This window comes from Pelodiscus sinensis, chromosome 31, assembly GCF_049634645.1.
Source record: "Pelodiscus sinensis isolate JC-2024 chromosome 31, ASM4963464v1, whole genome shotgun sequence".
In the NCBI taxonomy this organism is placed as follows: Eukaryota; Metazoa; Chordata; order Testudines; family Trionychidae; genus Pelodiscus; species Pelodiscus sinensis.
In genome coordinates this window covers 2,370,776-2,388,247 of record NC_134741.1, presented here as the reverse complement: position 1 = coordinate 2,388,247, position 17,472 = coordinate 2,370,776, and the positions used below count along the sequence as shown (strand labels likewise).

The 17,472-nt window shown below is 54.0% G+C and overlaps 2 protein-coding genes across 3 annotated transcripts in view; both read right to left on the bottom strand.

Annotated features, from left to right (window-relative positions):
• Positions 1 to 17,472, bottom strand: part of LOC112543496 (uncharacterized) — a 48,813-nt gene that overhangs the window by 10,920 nt on the left and 20,421 nt on the right. The gene's annotated exons all lie outside the window — the stretch shown is intronic.
• Positions 5,625 to 11,949, bottom strand: LOC106731348 (uncharacterized). Of its 2 annotated transcripts, XM_075913221.1 has the most exons (3): positions 10,752 to 11,949; positions 8,615 to 10,239; positions 5,625 to 7,918 (listed from the first exon to the last, which is right to left on the bottom strand). In XM_075913221.1, the coding sequence occupies exon 2, from the start codon at positions 10,193 to 10,195 to the stop codon at positions 9,434 to 9,436; it is 762 nt and encodes a 253-aa protein (XP_075769336.1). In that variant the 5' UTR covers positions 10,196 to 10,239; positions 10,752 to 11,949; the 3' UTR covers positions 5,625 to 7,918; positions 8,615 to 9,433. The 2 variants fall into 2 exon arrangements, with proteins under 2 accessions (XP_075769336.1, XP_075769335.1); XM_075913220.1 differs by having other exon boundaries at positions 8,615 to 11,949.

Genomic DNA, 17,472 nt, shown 5'->3' with positions numbered 1-17,472 from the left:
AGCCCGGGATCAGCTGGGGAGTCCCCAGCTGACCCTGGGTTCTGAGGAAATGCTACGTGGAGCCCAGGATTAGTCCCTAGCTGACCCCAGGCTCTGCATAGAATTTAGACGGAACCCAGGATCAGCTGGGGACTGATCCCAGGCTCCAGTGCAGCATTTCAAAGCACACAGAGCCCCAGGTCAGCTCCCCAGCTGATCCCAGGCTCTATGTGGCATTTCAAAGCAGTAGAACAGCACAGAGCCTAGGGTCAGCTGGGGAGTCCCCCACTGACCCCAGGCTCCAGAGGGCACTTCCACTGTGAAATGCACAAGAGCTGGGGACTCCCGCTGAGGACTCTTGTAGATTTCAAAGATGGCATGCCGCATGCGGCCTGGAATCAGTGGGAAGTCCCACTGACTCCAGGCTCCACATGGGTGCTTCCGCTTTGAAATGCACAAGAACCACGGATTTCCTGCTAGCCCCAGGCAGCACACAGAGTTCTGCATTCCAGCAGGGGCTCTTGTACCTTTCAAAGGAGGAACGTGAAAGTGCCTGTCAAGTAAGTCGATGGAAATTGCATCAACTACTCGACTAGTAAGTTATTCCTTAGTTAACATCTTTACTGCCTGGTAGAGGTGATTTCTGAAGAAAATTGTTGAGACTTTGAATTTACTTCTGACAGCAGCATTTTCTCTCACTGGAAGTAGAGTCTTCAGCACAGGTTTCACTGTGTGTGTCAGAATAGCTCAGAAATGCGTTGTCACAGCAAACGCCATTCAGGTCTAGGCAATGTACAGCTCAAAGACAGAAGAACAAATCCCTTGAAACTGAAAGTCAAAACATCTCACCTCTCCACAGAGCTCACAAAGGGCGTGTTCACCCAAAGACACAAGTCATAACAACCCCCTCTATAGAGAAACAATACATCCTGCCTTTCTGCGTACATGCCAGTGTTTTCAGGTGGCACCTTACCATGCCATTTAAATCATCCACTGCTTGGATGAGGAAGATTGACAAAGAGTCTATCCATCATCCACACCAGTGATTCGGTGATTTCATCGCTGTGGTAACAGATCCGATCTCTCTCTGAGGGTACGTCTATACTACAACGTAAATTCGAACTAACTTAGTCCGAATTAGTTAATTCGAACTAACGCGTCTAGAACTAAAAACTAGTTCGAATTAGCGTTTTGCTAATTCGAACTAGCAAGTCCACATTGAGTGGACCCTGAACAGGGCTTAAGGATGGCCGGAAGCAGTGCCGGCAGGGCATCAGAGGAGGACTTAGAGCGTGGAGATGCTGTCTCAGGCTAGCCGAGGGCTGCGCTTAAAGGGTCCCGACCCCCACCCCGGACAGACAGTTCTAAGGGGTGCCCCGCTTGCAAAGCGGTCCTGGCTTGGATTGCCCGGAGTACCCACACTGGGCACATCACACCACTCGGCCATCAGCCCGGCTGCACTTGCCGCAGGCTGCCATCTGGGGAGAGGGGGCAATTGGGAGGCTGCGGGAGAGCTTCCACCCCCAGAAGCCCGCAGAGCCAGCCCAGTCCTCCCCATCGGGGGCTCGTACCCCATTCCTCCCTCACCTCCTTCCACTTATCCTTCTCTAGCCCCCCTTCTTATTGATGTACAAAATAAAGATAACGTTTCTTCCAACATTGACTCTGTCTTTATTGAACAAAACTGGGGGAGACTGGGAAAAGGAGGTGGGAGAGGGGAAGAGAAAGGCTGGGAGAGGGGAGGGCAACTAACATGATCAGGGGTTGGGAACAGGTCCCAGATGAAGAGAGGCTACAGAGACTGGGACTGTTCAGCTTAGAAAAGAGGAGATGGAGCGGGGACAGGATAGAGGTCTCTAAAAGCAGGGGTTGGGTGGAGAGGGTGCATTCAGAAAAGTTCTTCATGAGTTCCCATAAAGAAGGACTAGAGGACACCAAAGGAAAGGAATGGGTAGCAGGCGTCAAACTAGTAAGAGAAAGTTGTTCTTCACAAAGCAAATAGTTAACCTGTGGAACTCCTTGCTGCAGGAGGCTGTGAAGGCTACAACTAGAACAGAGTTTAAAGGGAAGTGAGATCAAGTCATGGAGGTTGGGTCCATGGAGTAGTCTTAGCCAGGGGGTAGGAGTGGTGTCCCTGCCCAAAGTTTGTGGAAGGCTGGAGAGGGATGGCACGAGACAAATGGCTTGGTCACTGTCTTCGGTCCATCCCCTCCAGGGTCCCTAGGGTTGGCCGCTGTCGGCAGACAGGCTACTGGGCTAGATGGACCTTTGGTCTGACCCAGGACGGCCATTGTAAGCTCAGGGCTCAGGGTCGGGGGTCTCAGTGGACCCCCTTGATTTTCATGCACACCTGCTCCTTGGTGGCCAGGCTGGCAGCTCTCCTGCCCTAGACGGCCACTTTCCTGTGCCTAGTGCGGAGATCGTGGACGAGGTCTACGATGTCCGCACTAGCCCAGGAAGGTGCCCGCCTCTTGCGGTCCAGGGCAAGCTCCCGGGAGCCACCAGCCTGGTCCCGGGAAGAGGGGGTGGGCTGGGGGACATCGGGTGGGTGGCTCTGTGCCGTGCCAGCTGCAGGGTCTGCTGGCTGGGTGCTGGCAGGCTTGCACCTGGCACGGGCACCGTAGCCAGCCCGTGCCCCTTTAAGGGGTCCGGGGCCAGGAGGGGGGCATAGTTTCCCTGGTGTTGGCCAGAGTGGCCACCAGGGAAACCTGGGGAGGGCTAGCCTCCCACTAGTTCAAATTAAGGGGCTACACACCCCTTAATTCGAACTAGCTAGTTTGAACTAGGCTTAATCCTCGTAAAATGAGGTTTTCCTAGTTCGAACTAAGCGCTCCGCTAGTTCGATTCAAATTCGAACTAGCGGAGCGCTAGTGTAGCGGCTATGAATGTCAGTTCGAACTAACGTCCGTTAGTTCGAACTAACATTGTAGTGTAGACATACCCTGAGCTCTTGTGGAGCAGCAGGGAGGCTGCAGTGATCTCTCACGGGCAGAGGCCAGGACCGTCTATTTTAGTGTCTCAAACTTTTTGGTCTGGCACAATGTAAACTTTTCTGTGGACTGCCAGTTGCTAATGGAAACTCACTTTTAATTACATAATTACACCTGCACTATTTTGCTAGAGCTACAGCTAGACAGAATGGTTTAATTTAAATTATTAAACAGATTAAGAGTTTTAACTTTCTCATGTTAATTTATCAAACTTCATTTTAAATAAAATAAAATATGAATTCATGTCCAACACAAAAGGTTTCAATGTTTTCTTTATTTATGGACAAGGGTAGGCAATCTTTTTTGGGTCAGGGTCCTCTGAGCCACAGAAAAATCAGCTGGGGATCACACAAGTGAGAAACAAAAAAACTTTCCAAGCCTCACTGAGGTGGTACCAAACTGAGACACCTCATTCCTCTGGTGTTCCACTGAGTGAGGAAAAGGGACAGGGAGGACTGAAGTTCAGGGTTTCCCTTAGGCCAAATTTTCTTTTCTGGTGAATTTCATGGATGCCCTTAGGTTCTGCGGTGGAGACAAAAATGAGGGGCTGCCAGTGTGTGGGACAGGGCTGCCATTGAATGGATAGGGATGGGGTGCAGGATCTGGAAGGGAGGTGGGGTGCAGAACGGGGAGAGGTTGCAAGGAATACATGGGAGGTAGGGTGCAGAGGCAGGCTGGGAGCAGGGCCAAGTCTAGGTTTTTTGCTGCCCCAAGCAAAACAATTTTTGGCCGCCTTACCCCCCCCAAAAAAACCACTGGGAAAAAATTCTGCTGAAGGAAAAAAAAAGGGTGGGGGAGACCAATTGTTAAGCAAAAAAAGAGGACTCCAAGACTTAAACAGCATGTCCCCATTAAGAGTGAGTGCAGGGATGGGAACAGGTTGAGCACTAAGACCCAGGGGAAGCATTGCTTCCCCTTGGTCTTTTGGCCAGCAGCCACTCTGTGCTGGAAGCCTTGTGGAACCGGGTAAGCACAGGGGCTGGGGATGTTGGGGGCCGGGAGTGGGGGGAGGGGAGGCTGGGTGCTGAGTGTTTGTAGGGTTGCCACGTACCCGGCATTCTCGCCTCCTGGCTGGGGTAAAAAAAATCAGAAAATACCAGACACCTCAGATGTCCAATATTCTTTTATACCTTTTCTATATATCATTGTATTTGTTGGAATATGTAAAATCATAGACTCCTAGGGTTGGAAGAGACCTTAGGAGGTCATCAAGTCCAGCCCCCTGCCCAAAGCATGATCAATCTCAACTAAATCAACCCAGCCAGGGTTTTGTCAAGCCGAGACTTAAAAGCCTCTAGGAATGGAGATTCCACCACCTCCCTAGGTAACCCATTCCAGTACTTCACCACCCTCCTAGTGAAATGGTTTTTCCTAATATCCAACCTAAACCTCTCTCACTGTAACTTGAGACCATTGCTCCTTGTTCTGCCATTCGTCACCACCAAGAACAGCTTCTTTCCATCCTCTTTGGAACCCCCTTTCAGGAAGTTGAAGGCTGCTATCAAATCTTCCCTCACTCTTGTCTTCTGCAGACTAAATAAACCCAAATCCCTCAGCCTCTCCTCACAGGCCATGTGCTCCAGCCCTCTAATTTTTTTGGTTGCCCTCCAGTGGACCCTCTCCAATGCATCCACATCCTTTCTATAGTGGGATGTAATACTCCATGAAGAGAGGTCTGGAATGGTGGGAAGGAGTTCATCCACAGTAGGCATTACTCTTTCCCTTCATTTTTGCAACCTAGAAAAATAGATATGTATGCAGCTACTCTACTTTGTTGCATCTTTTGCTTACCCTCATTGGCATTGTATAAAATATCTTCAGAGTTAAATTTATTGTAATCTCTGAAACTTGCTTATTCTGAAAGTTTGTTGAGTAGAAAGGGTTGATTCAATTGGAAATTCTATAAATAGTAATTAGGGGCAGGTATAATTGTTCATTAATATTCATTTTATGGAAGTTAACATTACTAAATAAGGTTTTAGAGAAAGTAGTGATTGTGATGCATCATAGGCACATGATAACTGTTGATTTATATATGTGCTACCAATAAATGTGACATTTTGCTTTTCCCCCTGTGACGGGGTTTTCCGGGTGCGAGCACCTCGCCCCCCTTTTGCCCCAGCCGATCCCGGCCCTAGTCCAGGGAGGGGGGGGGCCCAGCGTACTCACCGTCTGAATTGGACTCTTTGGTTGCCCCACCCGGGGTCTTAGTAGCAGTGACTGGTTGCGGGGGCGATCACCGCTCAGCCCCCCCCCAAGGGACTGAGGGGGCTCAGCGGCCCCTTAGTCAGTCTTTCCAGCTCCTCGATTTGGCGGGATAGGAGAGAGTTGCGGCAGGGAAGGGGGAAGAGAGTGGGGGACCCGGGCCCTCCCTCACCTCCGGGTCCCAGCCGAAGGCCCTAAGCGGAGGTCGCCGACCTATTGTCGCCCTCCATGGCGGACGGGGCTGCGGTCCCCTCAACTCGTCCGCCCACGGGCGCCAAAAGGGTCCCGCCTCAGGCTCCTTCCACTCCCCGCTGGCTTGTCCCGCTGGCGGAACAAGTTTAGGGTCACTCACCCCACCGGAGTCGTCGGGCGCGTCCCAGGGCGAGCCGCCAGCTGCCGAGTCCGTCTTGCCGGGTTGCCCCGAGGGCTGGGGGTTTGGTGCTTCTGGCCGCCAGGGTGCCCGCCGTTGCGCTCCCCCCCCCTTGCCAGGATGCTCCCGGCTGTTATAGTCGCCGGGGGATGACGTCGGGGCGGTAAGCTCCACCCCCCCGGCGCCCTCCCTTTGCGGCGGTCCTGGCGTGCTCCCGGGTGCTCGGCTGGAGCGTCATTCGGGGTGGCCGGGGCGGCTGCTTCCTGGCCGCTCGTGCTTGGCCCCGCCTCCCGCTCCCCGCTCCTGTCGGCGCTGCGGGGCGCTCGGTCCTCAGCGCCGCCGCCTCGGTGCTCTCAGCAGCCGCGGCGGCCGCTTTTCCCGCCACGGGGGGGGTTCCCCCGCGGGTTCAAGTGCGGACCCCGCCGGGTCCATCACACACCTCCCCCCTTTAGAGAGGCGAGTTCCCGGGTTTGGTTGTTCCCCTATTCGGGAAAAGAAGTCCGCGTTTTGGTGGGTAATCCCTGGCCGGTGTACCACGTTAAAGCAGTATGGCTGTAGAGCCAGGTACCACCGCATTATATGCGCATTTGTTTCTTTCATTGAATTTAACCAAACTAAGGGTGCGTGATCAGTCACCAACTTATATTTATTCCCCCATAAGTAATACCGTAGTGTGTCGACTGTCCATTTCACCACAAGTGCTTCTTTTTTGATCGTGGCGTAGGCCTGTTCGGCTGGTAACAGTTTTCAGCTTAGGTATAGGACCGGCTGATCTCCGCCCTGCTCCTCTTGGGCTAGCACCGCTCCGAGTCCCACCTCCGAAGCATCTGTATAGAGGATGAAAGGTTTATCAAAGTCTGGCTGCCTCAGTACCGGGGCTGAGGCCAAGCTTTCCTTTAACGTTTGGAAAGCGAGTTCGGCCTGTGGGTTCCACTGGACCCTGGTTGGTTCTGCATTCTTTATCAGTTCGGTCAAGGGGGCAGCTAGGGAGGCGAACTGCGGTACAAATCTCCTATAGTAGCCCGCCAGCCCCAGGAACTGGCGGATCTGTTTTTTTGTTGTCGGGGTCGGGTAATCTTTCAGCGCTTGTATTTTGCTGTAAATTGGCTTCAGCTTGCCCCGCCCCATCATGTAGCCCAGGTAGGAGACTTCCCGTTGCGCAAAGTGACATTTTTTTGGGTTGGCCGTGAGGCCCGCCTTACCCAGCGTTGTCAGTACCGCTTCAATGTGGCTTAGATGATCCCTCCACGTCCGGCAGTAGATGACAATGTCATCTATGTAGGCGGCAGCGTACGCCTGGTGGGGCGCCAGGACTCAGTCCATCGTCCGCTGGAAGATCGCGGCTGCCCCATGGAGTCCGAAAGGCATGGTCTGAAATTGGAACAGCCCAAAGGGTGTTGAGAAGGCTGTCTTCTCCCGGGCCGGGGGGTCGAGAGGGATTTGCCAGTACCCCTTAGACAGGTCCAATGTTGTTATGTATACGGCCTGCCCCAGTCGCTCCAGTAGCTCGTCCACTCTCGGCATTGGGTAGGCATCAAACCGGGATACGGTGTTTACTTTCCTAAAGCCTATGCAAAACCGCGTCGACCCGTCAGGTTTAGGGACCAGGACGATCGGGCTGCGCTACTCGCTGGCGGATTCCTCTATCACCCCCCAGCTTTGCATTAGCTGCAACTCCCGTTTAACCGTGTCCCACACCTTTCGGGGGAGGGGTCGGAGGGGCTCGCGCACCTTCCGGCCCTCCTCGGTGATGATCTGGTGTAGACCCATGGTCGTACGGCCCAGTCTCATCGTGAGGGTCTTCCGATGCCGCCGGAGGACCTCTTTTAACTGCTCCTGTTGTGGGCATGTTAGTTCGGGGTCCCACCAGGGTCCTGGCTGCTCCTCTCCTTCCTCCACTCGGGGCCCCAGATCTTCTCCCTGGGAGGCCGGTGCTATCAACAGGGTCTCGCGGGGTACCCATTTCTTTAGCAAGTTAATGTGGAAGAGCTGTGTCCCTTGCCTGCTTCCTCGTAGTCGACCTCCCCCACCCTTCTTACTATCTCAAAAGGTCCCTGCCACTGTGCTAGCAGTTTGGATTGGGTTGTGGGGAGGAGTAGCATGACCTGGTCCCCCTGCTGGAAGTTCCGCTGGCGGGCGTGAGCGTCATAGTATCTTGTTTGGCACCTCTGGCTCTCTTCCAAATTCAGTCGGGCGTACTCGCCCAGCCAGCTCAGCTTCTCCCGTAGCTGGGTGATATACTGGACCGTTCCGCATCCGGTGGTCGGCGCCTGTTCCCAGCCTTCCTTCAGGAGGTCCAGGATCCCTCGGGTTTGCCGTCCGTACAGCAGCTTGAATGGTGAGAAGCCTGTGGAGGACTGGGGGACTTCCCGTACTGCAAATAGGAGGCTGGGGAGCATTAGGTCCCACCCCCGAGGGTCGTCCTTTACGAACCGGCGCAGCATGCCCTTAAGTGTTTGGTTACACCGCTCCACCAGGCTGTCGGTTTGGGGGTGGTAAACCGACGTCTGTAGCCGTTTGATCTTCAGCATCCTACAGAGCTCTTTAATGACCCGCGATGTCACGTTCAGGCCTTGGTCAGTAAGGATGGCCTGGGGGAGCCCGACTCGCGAGAAGATCCGCAAGAGTTCCTGGGCCAGGGTAGGGGCCTTGGTATTTTGGAGGGGTACTGCCTCCGGGTAGAGGGTGGCGTAGTCTATCACCACCATAATGAAGTGGTGTCTCCTCCCCGACGGTTCTAACGGTCCGACCAGGTCCATGGCTACCCGTTCGAACAGGATGGCCACCACCGGGAGGGGTACCAAGGGGGCCCTTGGCACTCTGGCCACGCCGGTTTTCTGGCATTCGGGGCAGGAGGCGCTAAAGTCCTGCACGGCCCGGAAGACCCCAGGCCAGTAGAACCGTTGCAGCACCCGGTCCAAGGTTTTCTCGCGCCCCAGGTGTCCCGCCCAGGGGTTGGCGTGTCCCAGCTCTAATACTTCCCGGCAAAATCGGGTGGGGACCACCAGCTGCCTCCACTCCTCCCCCCCTCCCTTTCCGTCGTGACCCAGTAAAGTCTGTCTTCCCATACCTGGAATTGCGGGCCTTGGGCGGGTCGGTCCGGGCTTGGCTCCGTCCCTCCGGTCGCGGTCGCTTGGTCCCAGGCGTTTTGCAGGGAGGGATCCATCCTCTGCTCCGTCAGGAAGTCTGGCTCCATCCCTACCTCCAGACAGATTGCCCCTCCGTGGAGCTCCCTGTCCTTCCCCTGGCTTCGGGACTCCACTGCTCGTCCCTGGGGCGTTAGTGGGGTCCGGCTCTGCAGCAGGGCCCCGAATCCAGGCCAGTCTCGTCCTATAAGGAGGGGGTAGGGCAGGTCCTTGGCTTTCCCTACTTTCCATAGTAAGTCCTGGCCACCGCAGGTCAGGTGTACTTGGGCGGTGGGGTAGGCGCGGATGTCCCCATGGACGCAACGCATCCAGATGGGTTCTCCTTCCGGTTGGCTCTGGGAGACGAGGTCAGCCCTGATGAGGGTCACGGATGACCCAGAGTCGACCAGGGCCTTAACTGGCCGCCCTTCCATCAACATCTCCCGGATGACGCGGTCACTGGTACCGGTCGTCTTCGCCGCGGTCCCGGCGGGTTCAGCGTGCAATCCATCATGGGGCAGTCCCGTTTAAAATGGCTCTCCTGCCCGCACTGGAAGCAGGGTCCCTGGGGTCCTGGTCGTGCCTCCCTCGGGGTCCGCTCTGCCGGCTCTCCCTCTTCGGCTCTCTCCGGCCGCTGGGGCGGCCAGACCGGGGCTAAACGAGGGACATTCTCCCGTCCTCGACGTACCCCGGGGGGGGTATTCCCGCCCTCCGGGTTTCCCCAGGGGCCGGGGTCCTCCCGCCTTTGGACCGGGGAGTACCTCTCACAGGCCCCCGCTTTCTTCTTGCTCGGCCAGCAGGTGTGCCTCCATCAGGGCCACCGCCTCGTGGAAGGTTGCGGGTTGGTTTCTTCGGACCCATCGCTGCCCGTCCCGGGGTAATATGTGTAGGAACTGCTCCAAGACTATCATTTCTGTGACTTGAACCCAGGTCTTTTGTTCCGGTTCTAGCCATCGATTTGCCCACTCCCGCAACCGCTGGGCCACCGCTCGTGGTCTGTCCCCGGTCCTGTACCCTTCTTGCCGGAACTTCTGTCGACAGGTCTCTGGGGAGTGTCCTATTTGATCCAATATCGCTTCGCTCACCTTCACATAGTTCAGGGCGTCCGGAATTGCTAGGCTCCGATACGCCAGTTGGGCGGGTCCGCTCAAATAGGGGGCCAGCAAGGTGGCCCACTGCTCCGGCAGCCAGCGTGCTGCCGACGCCACCCCCTCGAAGGTGGTCAGGAACGCTTCGGGGTCGTCCTGGGGACCCAACTTGCTAAGTCGCAGGGGGAGATTGGATCCTTCCCCGGCTCCTCCTGGTCCTCCCGTGGTGGTTCCCCACCTCTTCTCTGCTGTCTGCCGCCACTGGTCCTGCTGGGCAGCCATCTCCTGAATCAGTAGTCTTTGTTGTTCCTGGAATTGACTCGTCAGTTGTTGGACCAGCTGCGCCTGGCGCTCTTGCTGGACCTGATTCTGTTGACGTTGGTTCCCCTCGAACCATTCTAGGAATTGCCGGGGTTCCATTGTTCCTTCCGGCTCCATGCCGTACTCTGGGGAAATCGCCCGGTTTTCCCGGTCTTGCTCGTCTGTGGAAAAAAATGTTTATGCCCACATTCTCCACCAGTGTGACGGGGTTTTCCGGGTGCGAGCACCTTGCCCCCATTTTCCCCCAGCCGATCCCGGCCCTAGTCCAGGGAGGGGGGGGCCCAGCATACCCACCGTCTGAATTGGACTCTTTGGTCGCCCCACCCGGGGTCTTAGTAGCAGTGTCTGGTTGCGGGGGCGATCACCCCTCAGACCCCCCCCAAGGGACTGAGGGGGCTCAGCGGCCCCTTCGTCAGTCTTTCCAGCTCCTCGATTTGGCGGGGTAGGAGAGGGTTGCGGCGGGGAAGGGAGTGAGGGACCCAGGCCCTCCCTCACCTCCGGGTCCCAGCCCGAGGCCCTAAGCGGAGGTCGGCAACCTGTTGTCGCCCTCCACGGCGGACGGGGCTGCGGCCCTCAACTCGTCCGCCCACGGGCGCCAAAAGGGTCCCGCCTCGGGCTCCTTCCACTCCCCGCTGGCTTGTCCCGCTGGCGGAACAAGTTTAGGGTCACTCACCCCGCCGGAGTCGTCGGGCGCGTCCCAGGACGAGCCGCTAGCTGCTGAGTCCGTCTCGCCGGGTTGCCCCGAGGGCTGGGGGTTTGGTGCTTCTGGCCGCCAGGGCGTCCACCGTTACGCTCCCCCCCCCTCTTGCCAGGACGCTCCCGGCTGTTATAGTCGCCGGGGGATGACGTCGGGGCGGTAAGCTCCGCCCCTCCGGCGCCCCCTCCTTTGCGGCGGTCCTGGCGTGCTCCCGGGTGCTCGGCTGGATCATCATTCGGGATGGCTGCTTCCTGGCCGCTCGTGCTCGACCCCGCCTCCCACTCCCCGCTCCTGTCGGCGCTGCGGGGCGCCCGGTCCTCAGCGCCGCCGCCTCGGTGCTCTCGGCAGCCGCGGCAGCCACTTTTCCCGCCGCCGGGGGGGGGGTTCCCCTGCGGGTTCAAGTGCGGACCCCGCCGGGTCCGTCACACCCCCAAAAGAAAATCCCATGCAATACTTTAAGTACAACACTAGGACAGGAAATTAAGAATTGGGACCATCAGATTTTTCGGGACAGATCATCAGCATAAGTAACAGCCACCAGGCTCTTACCACATAGACTCATAGACTTTAAGGTCAGAAGGGACCATTATGATCATCGAGTCTGACCCCCTGCACAGTACAAGCCACAGAATTTCACCCACCCCCTCCTAGAATAATCCTCTCACCTATATCTCAGATATTGAAGCCTTCAAATACTTCAAAGATCCCAAGATGCAGAGATCCTCCAGCTGTGATCTATACCCCATGCTACAGAGGAAGGCAAAAAACCTCCAGGGACTCTGCCAATCTACCCTGGAGGAAAATTCCTTCCCGACCCCAAATATGGTGATCAGCTAAACCCTGATCATGTGGGCAAGACTCATCAGCCAGACACCCAGAAAGTTCTCTATAATAACTCCTAACATCCCTCCATTGACCTATTTCCCATTGATAATAAAAGGTCAATTAGTTACCAAGATCATGTTATCTCATCAAACCATCCCCTTCATAAACCCATCTAGTTTAATCTTGAAACCAGATAGATCTTTTGCCCCCACTACTTCCCTTGGAAAGCTGTTCCAGAACTTCACTCCTCTAATGGTTAGAAACCTTCATCTAATCTCAAGTCTAAACTTCCTAGTAGCCAGTTTATATCCATTTGTTCTTGTGTCCACATTGGTAACTTCTCCCCCCCCCCCCCCCCCGGTATTTATCCCTCTAATATATTTAAAGAGTGCAATCATGTCCCCCCTCAGTCTTCTTTTGGTTAAGGTAAACAAGCCATGCTCCTTGAGTCTCCTTTCATAACACAGGTTTTCCATTCCTTGGATCATCCTAGTGGCCCTTCTTTGTACCTGTTCCAGTTTGAATTCATCCTTCTTAAACATGGGAGACCAGAACTGCACACAGTATTCCAAATGGGGTCTCACCAATACCTTGTATAATGGCACTAACACCTCCTTATCTCTACTGGAAATACCTCGCCTAATACATCCCAAGACCGTATTAGCCTTTTTCACGGCCATGTCACAATGGCAGCTCATAGTCATCCTATAATCAACTCCAAGGTCCTTCTCCTCCTCCGTTACTTCCAACTGATGTGTCCCCAGCTTATAACTAAAATTCTTGTTATTAATCCCTAAATGCATAACCTTACACTTCTCTCTATTAAATTTCATCCTATTACTAACACTCCAATTTACAAGATCATCCAGATCTTCCTGTATGATATCCCGATCCTTTTCTGAATTGGCAATAGCTCCCAACTTTGTGTCATCTGCAAATTTTATCAGGACACTTCCACTTTTGGTGCCAAGGTCAGCGATAAAAAGATTAAATAAAATTGGAACCAAAACTGATCCCTGAGGCACTCCACTAGTAACCTTCCGCTAACCTGACAGTTCACCTTTCAATATAACCCACTGTAGTCTCCCCTTTAACCAGCTGCTTATCCACCTCTCAACTTTCATATTAATCCCTATCTTTTCCAATTTAACCAATAATTCCTCATGTGGTACTGTATCAAATGCCTTACTAAAGTCAAGGTAGATTAGATCCACTGCATTTCCTTTATCTAAAAAATCTGTTACTTTCTCAAAAAAGGATATCAAGTTGGTTTGGCATGATCTACCTTTTGTAAAACCATGTTGTAATTTGTCCCAATTGCCATTAGCCTCAATGTCTCTAACTTTCTCCTTCAAAATTTTTTCCAAGATCTTGCATACTACAGATGTCAAACTAACAGGCCTATAGTTACCCGGGGTCGCTTTTTTTCCCTTTCTTAAAAATAGGAACTATATTAGCAATTCTCCAGTCAAATGGTACAACCCCTGAGTTTAGAGATTTATTAAAAATTTTTGCTAATGGACTTGCAAGTTCATGTGCCAGTTCCTTTAATATTCTTGAATGAAGATTATCTGGGTCCCAGACGCTGTTAAAAAATCTTTGCTTTTTAAATGTAGTAAGCTGGTCCCACCCTCATTGCTGCCTCTCATAAAGCTCCCTCCCACATACTGAGCCCCTCAATATTGTTCCCACCCCCGAGTATAGGAGCTCCACAAAATCTACAATCCCAGGGTTCCCAGAAGATTTAGTCTGGCTCTGGGGGGAAGCCCTTGCAAAAGTCAAGACAACAGCCATTTGCATCACGTGATAAAACTGAATCACAAAGAGCAAGTCATTATATCACCAATATGATCTCTAAAGCAAACTGAGCTGGACCTTACTGGGTTAAATATGCTCAGCATCACACCTCACTGTGCCCTATACGTACAAACATTCCATAAGGGGTGGACAGCATGGCTAGAATTATGGTATTATGACAAACCTATAAAGAACTCCAAGGAGTGTATTGGAAACCATTTTGTATGGAACTGCAGTAGGAGTTGGAATACTAGATGCCGCTTACATAGAGATATTGGCAAACAAGCACAGCTGAAATACAAGAGTTGGGAAAGCCTGTCAGTGCAGTGCATCCTTATCAAAATTAGATATGGGACAACAATTATTTTCTAGAATATTGCCAGTATGTCAACCACAGGGGGAAAAGGATGTGTTACTATTAGCAGGAACTATGGGATCGATATAAGAAAACGCATCCCTAGCATTGGCCTGTACAAAGGCCCAGGAAATAAACCAGCAACTGATCATTCAAATAATCTGGGAAGGTATGCAAGGAAATTTGCCTTTGGAAATAAGAAAACTGTTGTTGGAAAATGTTACAGAGGGGGAGACACAATTAATGGCATGGTGGAAATTGGTACAAATGTAACTGGACCCTAAACAAAGATCAAATGGTTCTACAAGCATATGTAGTAACTGTATGCCCCTGCGCAGGGGTGGAGAACCTCTTCAGGGCTGGAGGCTGCTGATCCACACACACAAATCAGTCAGGGCTGCACAAAAGCGAGAAGCAAAAAACCAAACAACAACAAAACCCAACCTCACTGACATGGGCCCTGAGAAGGAGAAAGTCACTCCTCACATTCCTCTTGCACACCAAAGCCTACATGGGTCCAGACTAATACACTGTGTACTTCAGTTCTGTGGTGGATCAGCAGGGGAGCTTGAGCTCTCCTGTGGGCTCCCCAATGCTTGAGGGGGGGCATGACCTTGGGTGCCACATCCAACCTCCAGGCTTCAGACTCCCCACACTTGCCTAGCCTAACTATTAATATCTATCCAGTGGTATCTATGGGAATATAGCTAGCAAAAAAAATCATTATGTATTCCACTGATTGGCATTCCCAGGCACATAAAGAAAACCCAACATTGGAAAACCACTGACACGTTTCAGTGTGCAGCCCATGAAAATTTGGGATATGTGCATGAGGATCAAAATTTACAAGAAAGAGATGAATGTTCCTACCTAAAGGAAAAGGAACCCAAAGATGGATGTTTGAAACATCAGGTCCATACAGATGGGGGAGAGGAAGGCCCATGGTCCATCAAGTAAAGCACGTGCCAGCCAGCTGGGGGGAAGGATGGGGCCGATTTTCCACCCTTTCCCAGAAGTGAAGCCCAGGGCAGGGTCTTGCTGTTAGTGGAGTGGGGCAGAAATCAGCCCATGAGAGCATTCTTACTGGGAGGACCATGGGTGGGGGAGCATTCACACCCTTGTGGTCCACATTTACAAAAAAAAGCACCCCCAGAAATTCCTGCAGATGGCTCCATCCTATACAGTAATTCCTCATTTAACACTATAGGACTACGTCTAGACTACATCCCTTTTTCGTAAAAGGGATGTAAATTAGATGCATCGCAATTGCTAATGAAGCGGGGATTTAAATCTCCCCTGCTTCGTTAGCATAAAAATGGCTGCCACGTTTTTCGGCATAGAGCTTTACCGGAAAAAAGCGCCAGTCTAGATGCGGATCTTGCGGAAAATAAAGACTTATCTTGGATAAGGGATCTTTCGGAAAAGGCTTTATTTTCCACAAGATCCACGTCTAGACTGGCGCTTTTTTCCGGCAAAGCTCCGTGCCGAAAAAAAGCAGCAGCCATTTTTATGCTAATGAAGTGGGGGAGATTTAAATCCCCGCTTCATTAGCAATTGCGATACGTCTAATTTACATCCCTTTTATGAAAAAGGGATGTAGTCTAGACTAGTGGTCCCCAACCATTTGAGGTCGCCGGGCGCCAGGGGGCGTGGCCGTTTGCCCGCTGGGTGCCAGAGGGCAGGGCCCCCCCTTGCGCGCCTGGGGAACAGGGGCCCCCTCCATAGCTGCATGCCCGGGAGCGGGCCCCCCCCATAGGCGCGTGGCCGGGCCCGCCCTCCCCCCCAAACACCGCGCACCCGGGGCCGGCGCTCTTCCCCCAAGCGCCGCGTGCCCGGGGCCAGCACACCCTGCAAGCGCCGAGCACCCGGGGCCGGCGCTAGCGCTCTCCCCAAGCACCGCGCACCCGGGGCTGGCACTGTCCCCCCATGCGCCGCGCGCCCGGGGCCGGTGCACCCTGCAAGCGCCACGCACCCGGGGCCTGCGCTCCCCCTATGCGCCGCGTGCCCAGAGCGCGGGCGGCCAATCTGCGGCGCCCCCGGGGCCGGCACTCACCATGTGCCATGCGCCCAGGGCTGGCTCCGGCACCGCACATGTACCACATGCCCGGGGCCAGGCCAGCCCTGAGCACTTGGCGGGCGCACACAAATGCACCGTGTTGGGGACCACTGGTCTAGGCGTAGCCTAGATGTGTTTCTGAAAGTATTCATGTTAAGTGAAAACATGTTATGGGAGGGGTTGTGTTTGTGCATGTGGCTCCAGCTTGCACTTGTTAGCAGATGGGACCGGAACATAAGGTTGGGGGAGAAAGGGGACTGGGAAGGTGTTTGGCTCTGGGGAAGGGGAGGGGAGGACAGTGGAGTGGGCTTGCAGTCGGCGGCTGGGTTTCCCCAGCTGGCCGGTTGCGGGCAGCTGAGTGGGGCTTCCTCTGCCTCCATAAAAAGCGGTGGAGGTTTGCCGCTCGCCGCACCATTCCCTGGTGAATCCTGGGAAGGTGTTTGGCTCTGGGGAAGGGGAGGGGAGGACAGTGGAGTGGGCTTGCAGTCGGCGGCTGGGTTTCCCCAGCTGGCCGGTTGCGGGCAGCTGAGTGGGGCTTCCTCTGCCTCCATAAAAAGCGGTGGAGGTTTGCCGCTCGCCGCACCATTCCCTGGTGAATCCCTCTGGCCGGACGCAAGGCATCTGGCCAGAGGGGGTCGCTGGGGAACAGTGTTGTGAGCGGCAAACCTCTGCCGCTTTGCAGGGAGGCAGGGGAAGCCTTGCACAGCTGCTGGCCACTGGCCAGCGCTAAGGGAAATCGTGTTATTGCGGGGACGGTGTTGTGTTGACAAATGTTCCCCCAAAAAAATCGTGCTATCGCAAAAACGTGTTAAGCAGGTATGTGTTAAGTGAGGAATTACTGTATCCTGCACTCCTCCCCTACTCCACATCAGAACCCTCTCATAAACCCATCTCCGTACCCATTGCTGGAGCTTGCAACCCCCTCTGCATCCCACTGCCCTGCTCCAGGTCCAGGGCTGGCCTTACCACAAAGCCAACTGAGGCAGCCGCTTCAGATGCCAGACTGGGGGTGGGGAGGGCGCCACTAGGACCTAGGGTGTAGAAAATTGTGTCTGCTGCTGGTGCATATGTAGAGCATATGGTGCATATGCTGCTGGTGCATATGTAGAGCAGTACCATGAGAGGAGTAGAACAGGAAGAAGGCAGAATTGAGACCTTCCAAAGTTTTGGCCCAAGTTCAGGTGTATGGGGGGCATCAATTTGTAAATTTTACCCTGAACCAAGATCAAATGGTTCTACAAGCATATGTAGTAACTGTATACCCCTGCACAGGGGTGGAGAACTTTTTCGGGGCTGGAGGCTGCAAATTAGTCAGGGCTGTAGGAAAGCAAGAAGCAAAAAACCAAACAAAACCCAACCTCTCTGACATGGCCCAAGGAGAAAGTCACTCCTCACTAGGGCAGGGGGCTGGACTCGATGACCTTCTGAGGTCTCTTCCAGCTCTACGGTTCTATGATTTGGGCCAAAACTTTAGTCCTCAGGTGCCAAAATGTTGTGGGCCAGCGCTGTTCAGGTCAGCCTCCTTCATCCCCATTCCCTCCTATTCCCTTGCCCAGAGCTCCCCTCTGCACCCGCCTCCCTCCCAGCTCCATCCCCCAACCCCCTGCACCAGGCTCCCTTTCTGAACCAACCCCTGTGCCCCACTGACACCTGGGCAGAGCCGG

What these genes read in the sequence shown, in the direction of transcription:
- LOC106731348 (XM_075913220.1), bottom strand. Translation starts at nt 10,195, where the DNA reads ATGGAGCCGGAAGGAACAATGGAACCCCGGCAATTCCTAGAATGGTTC.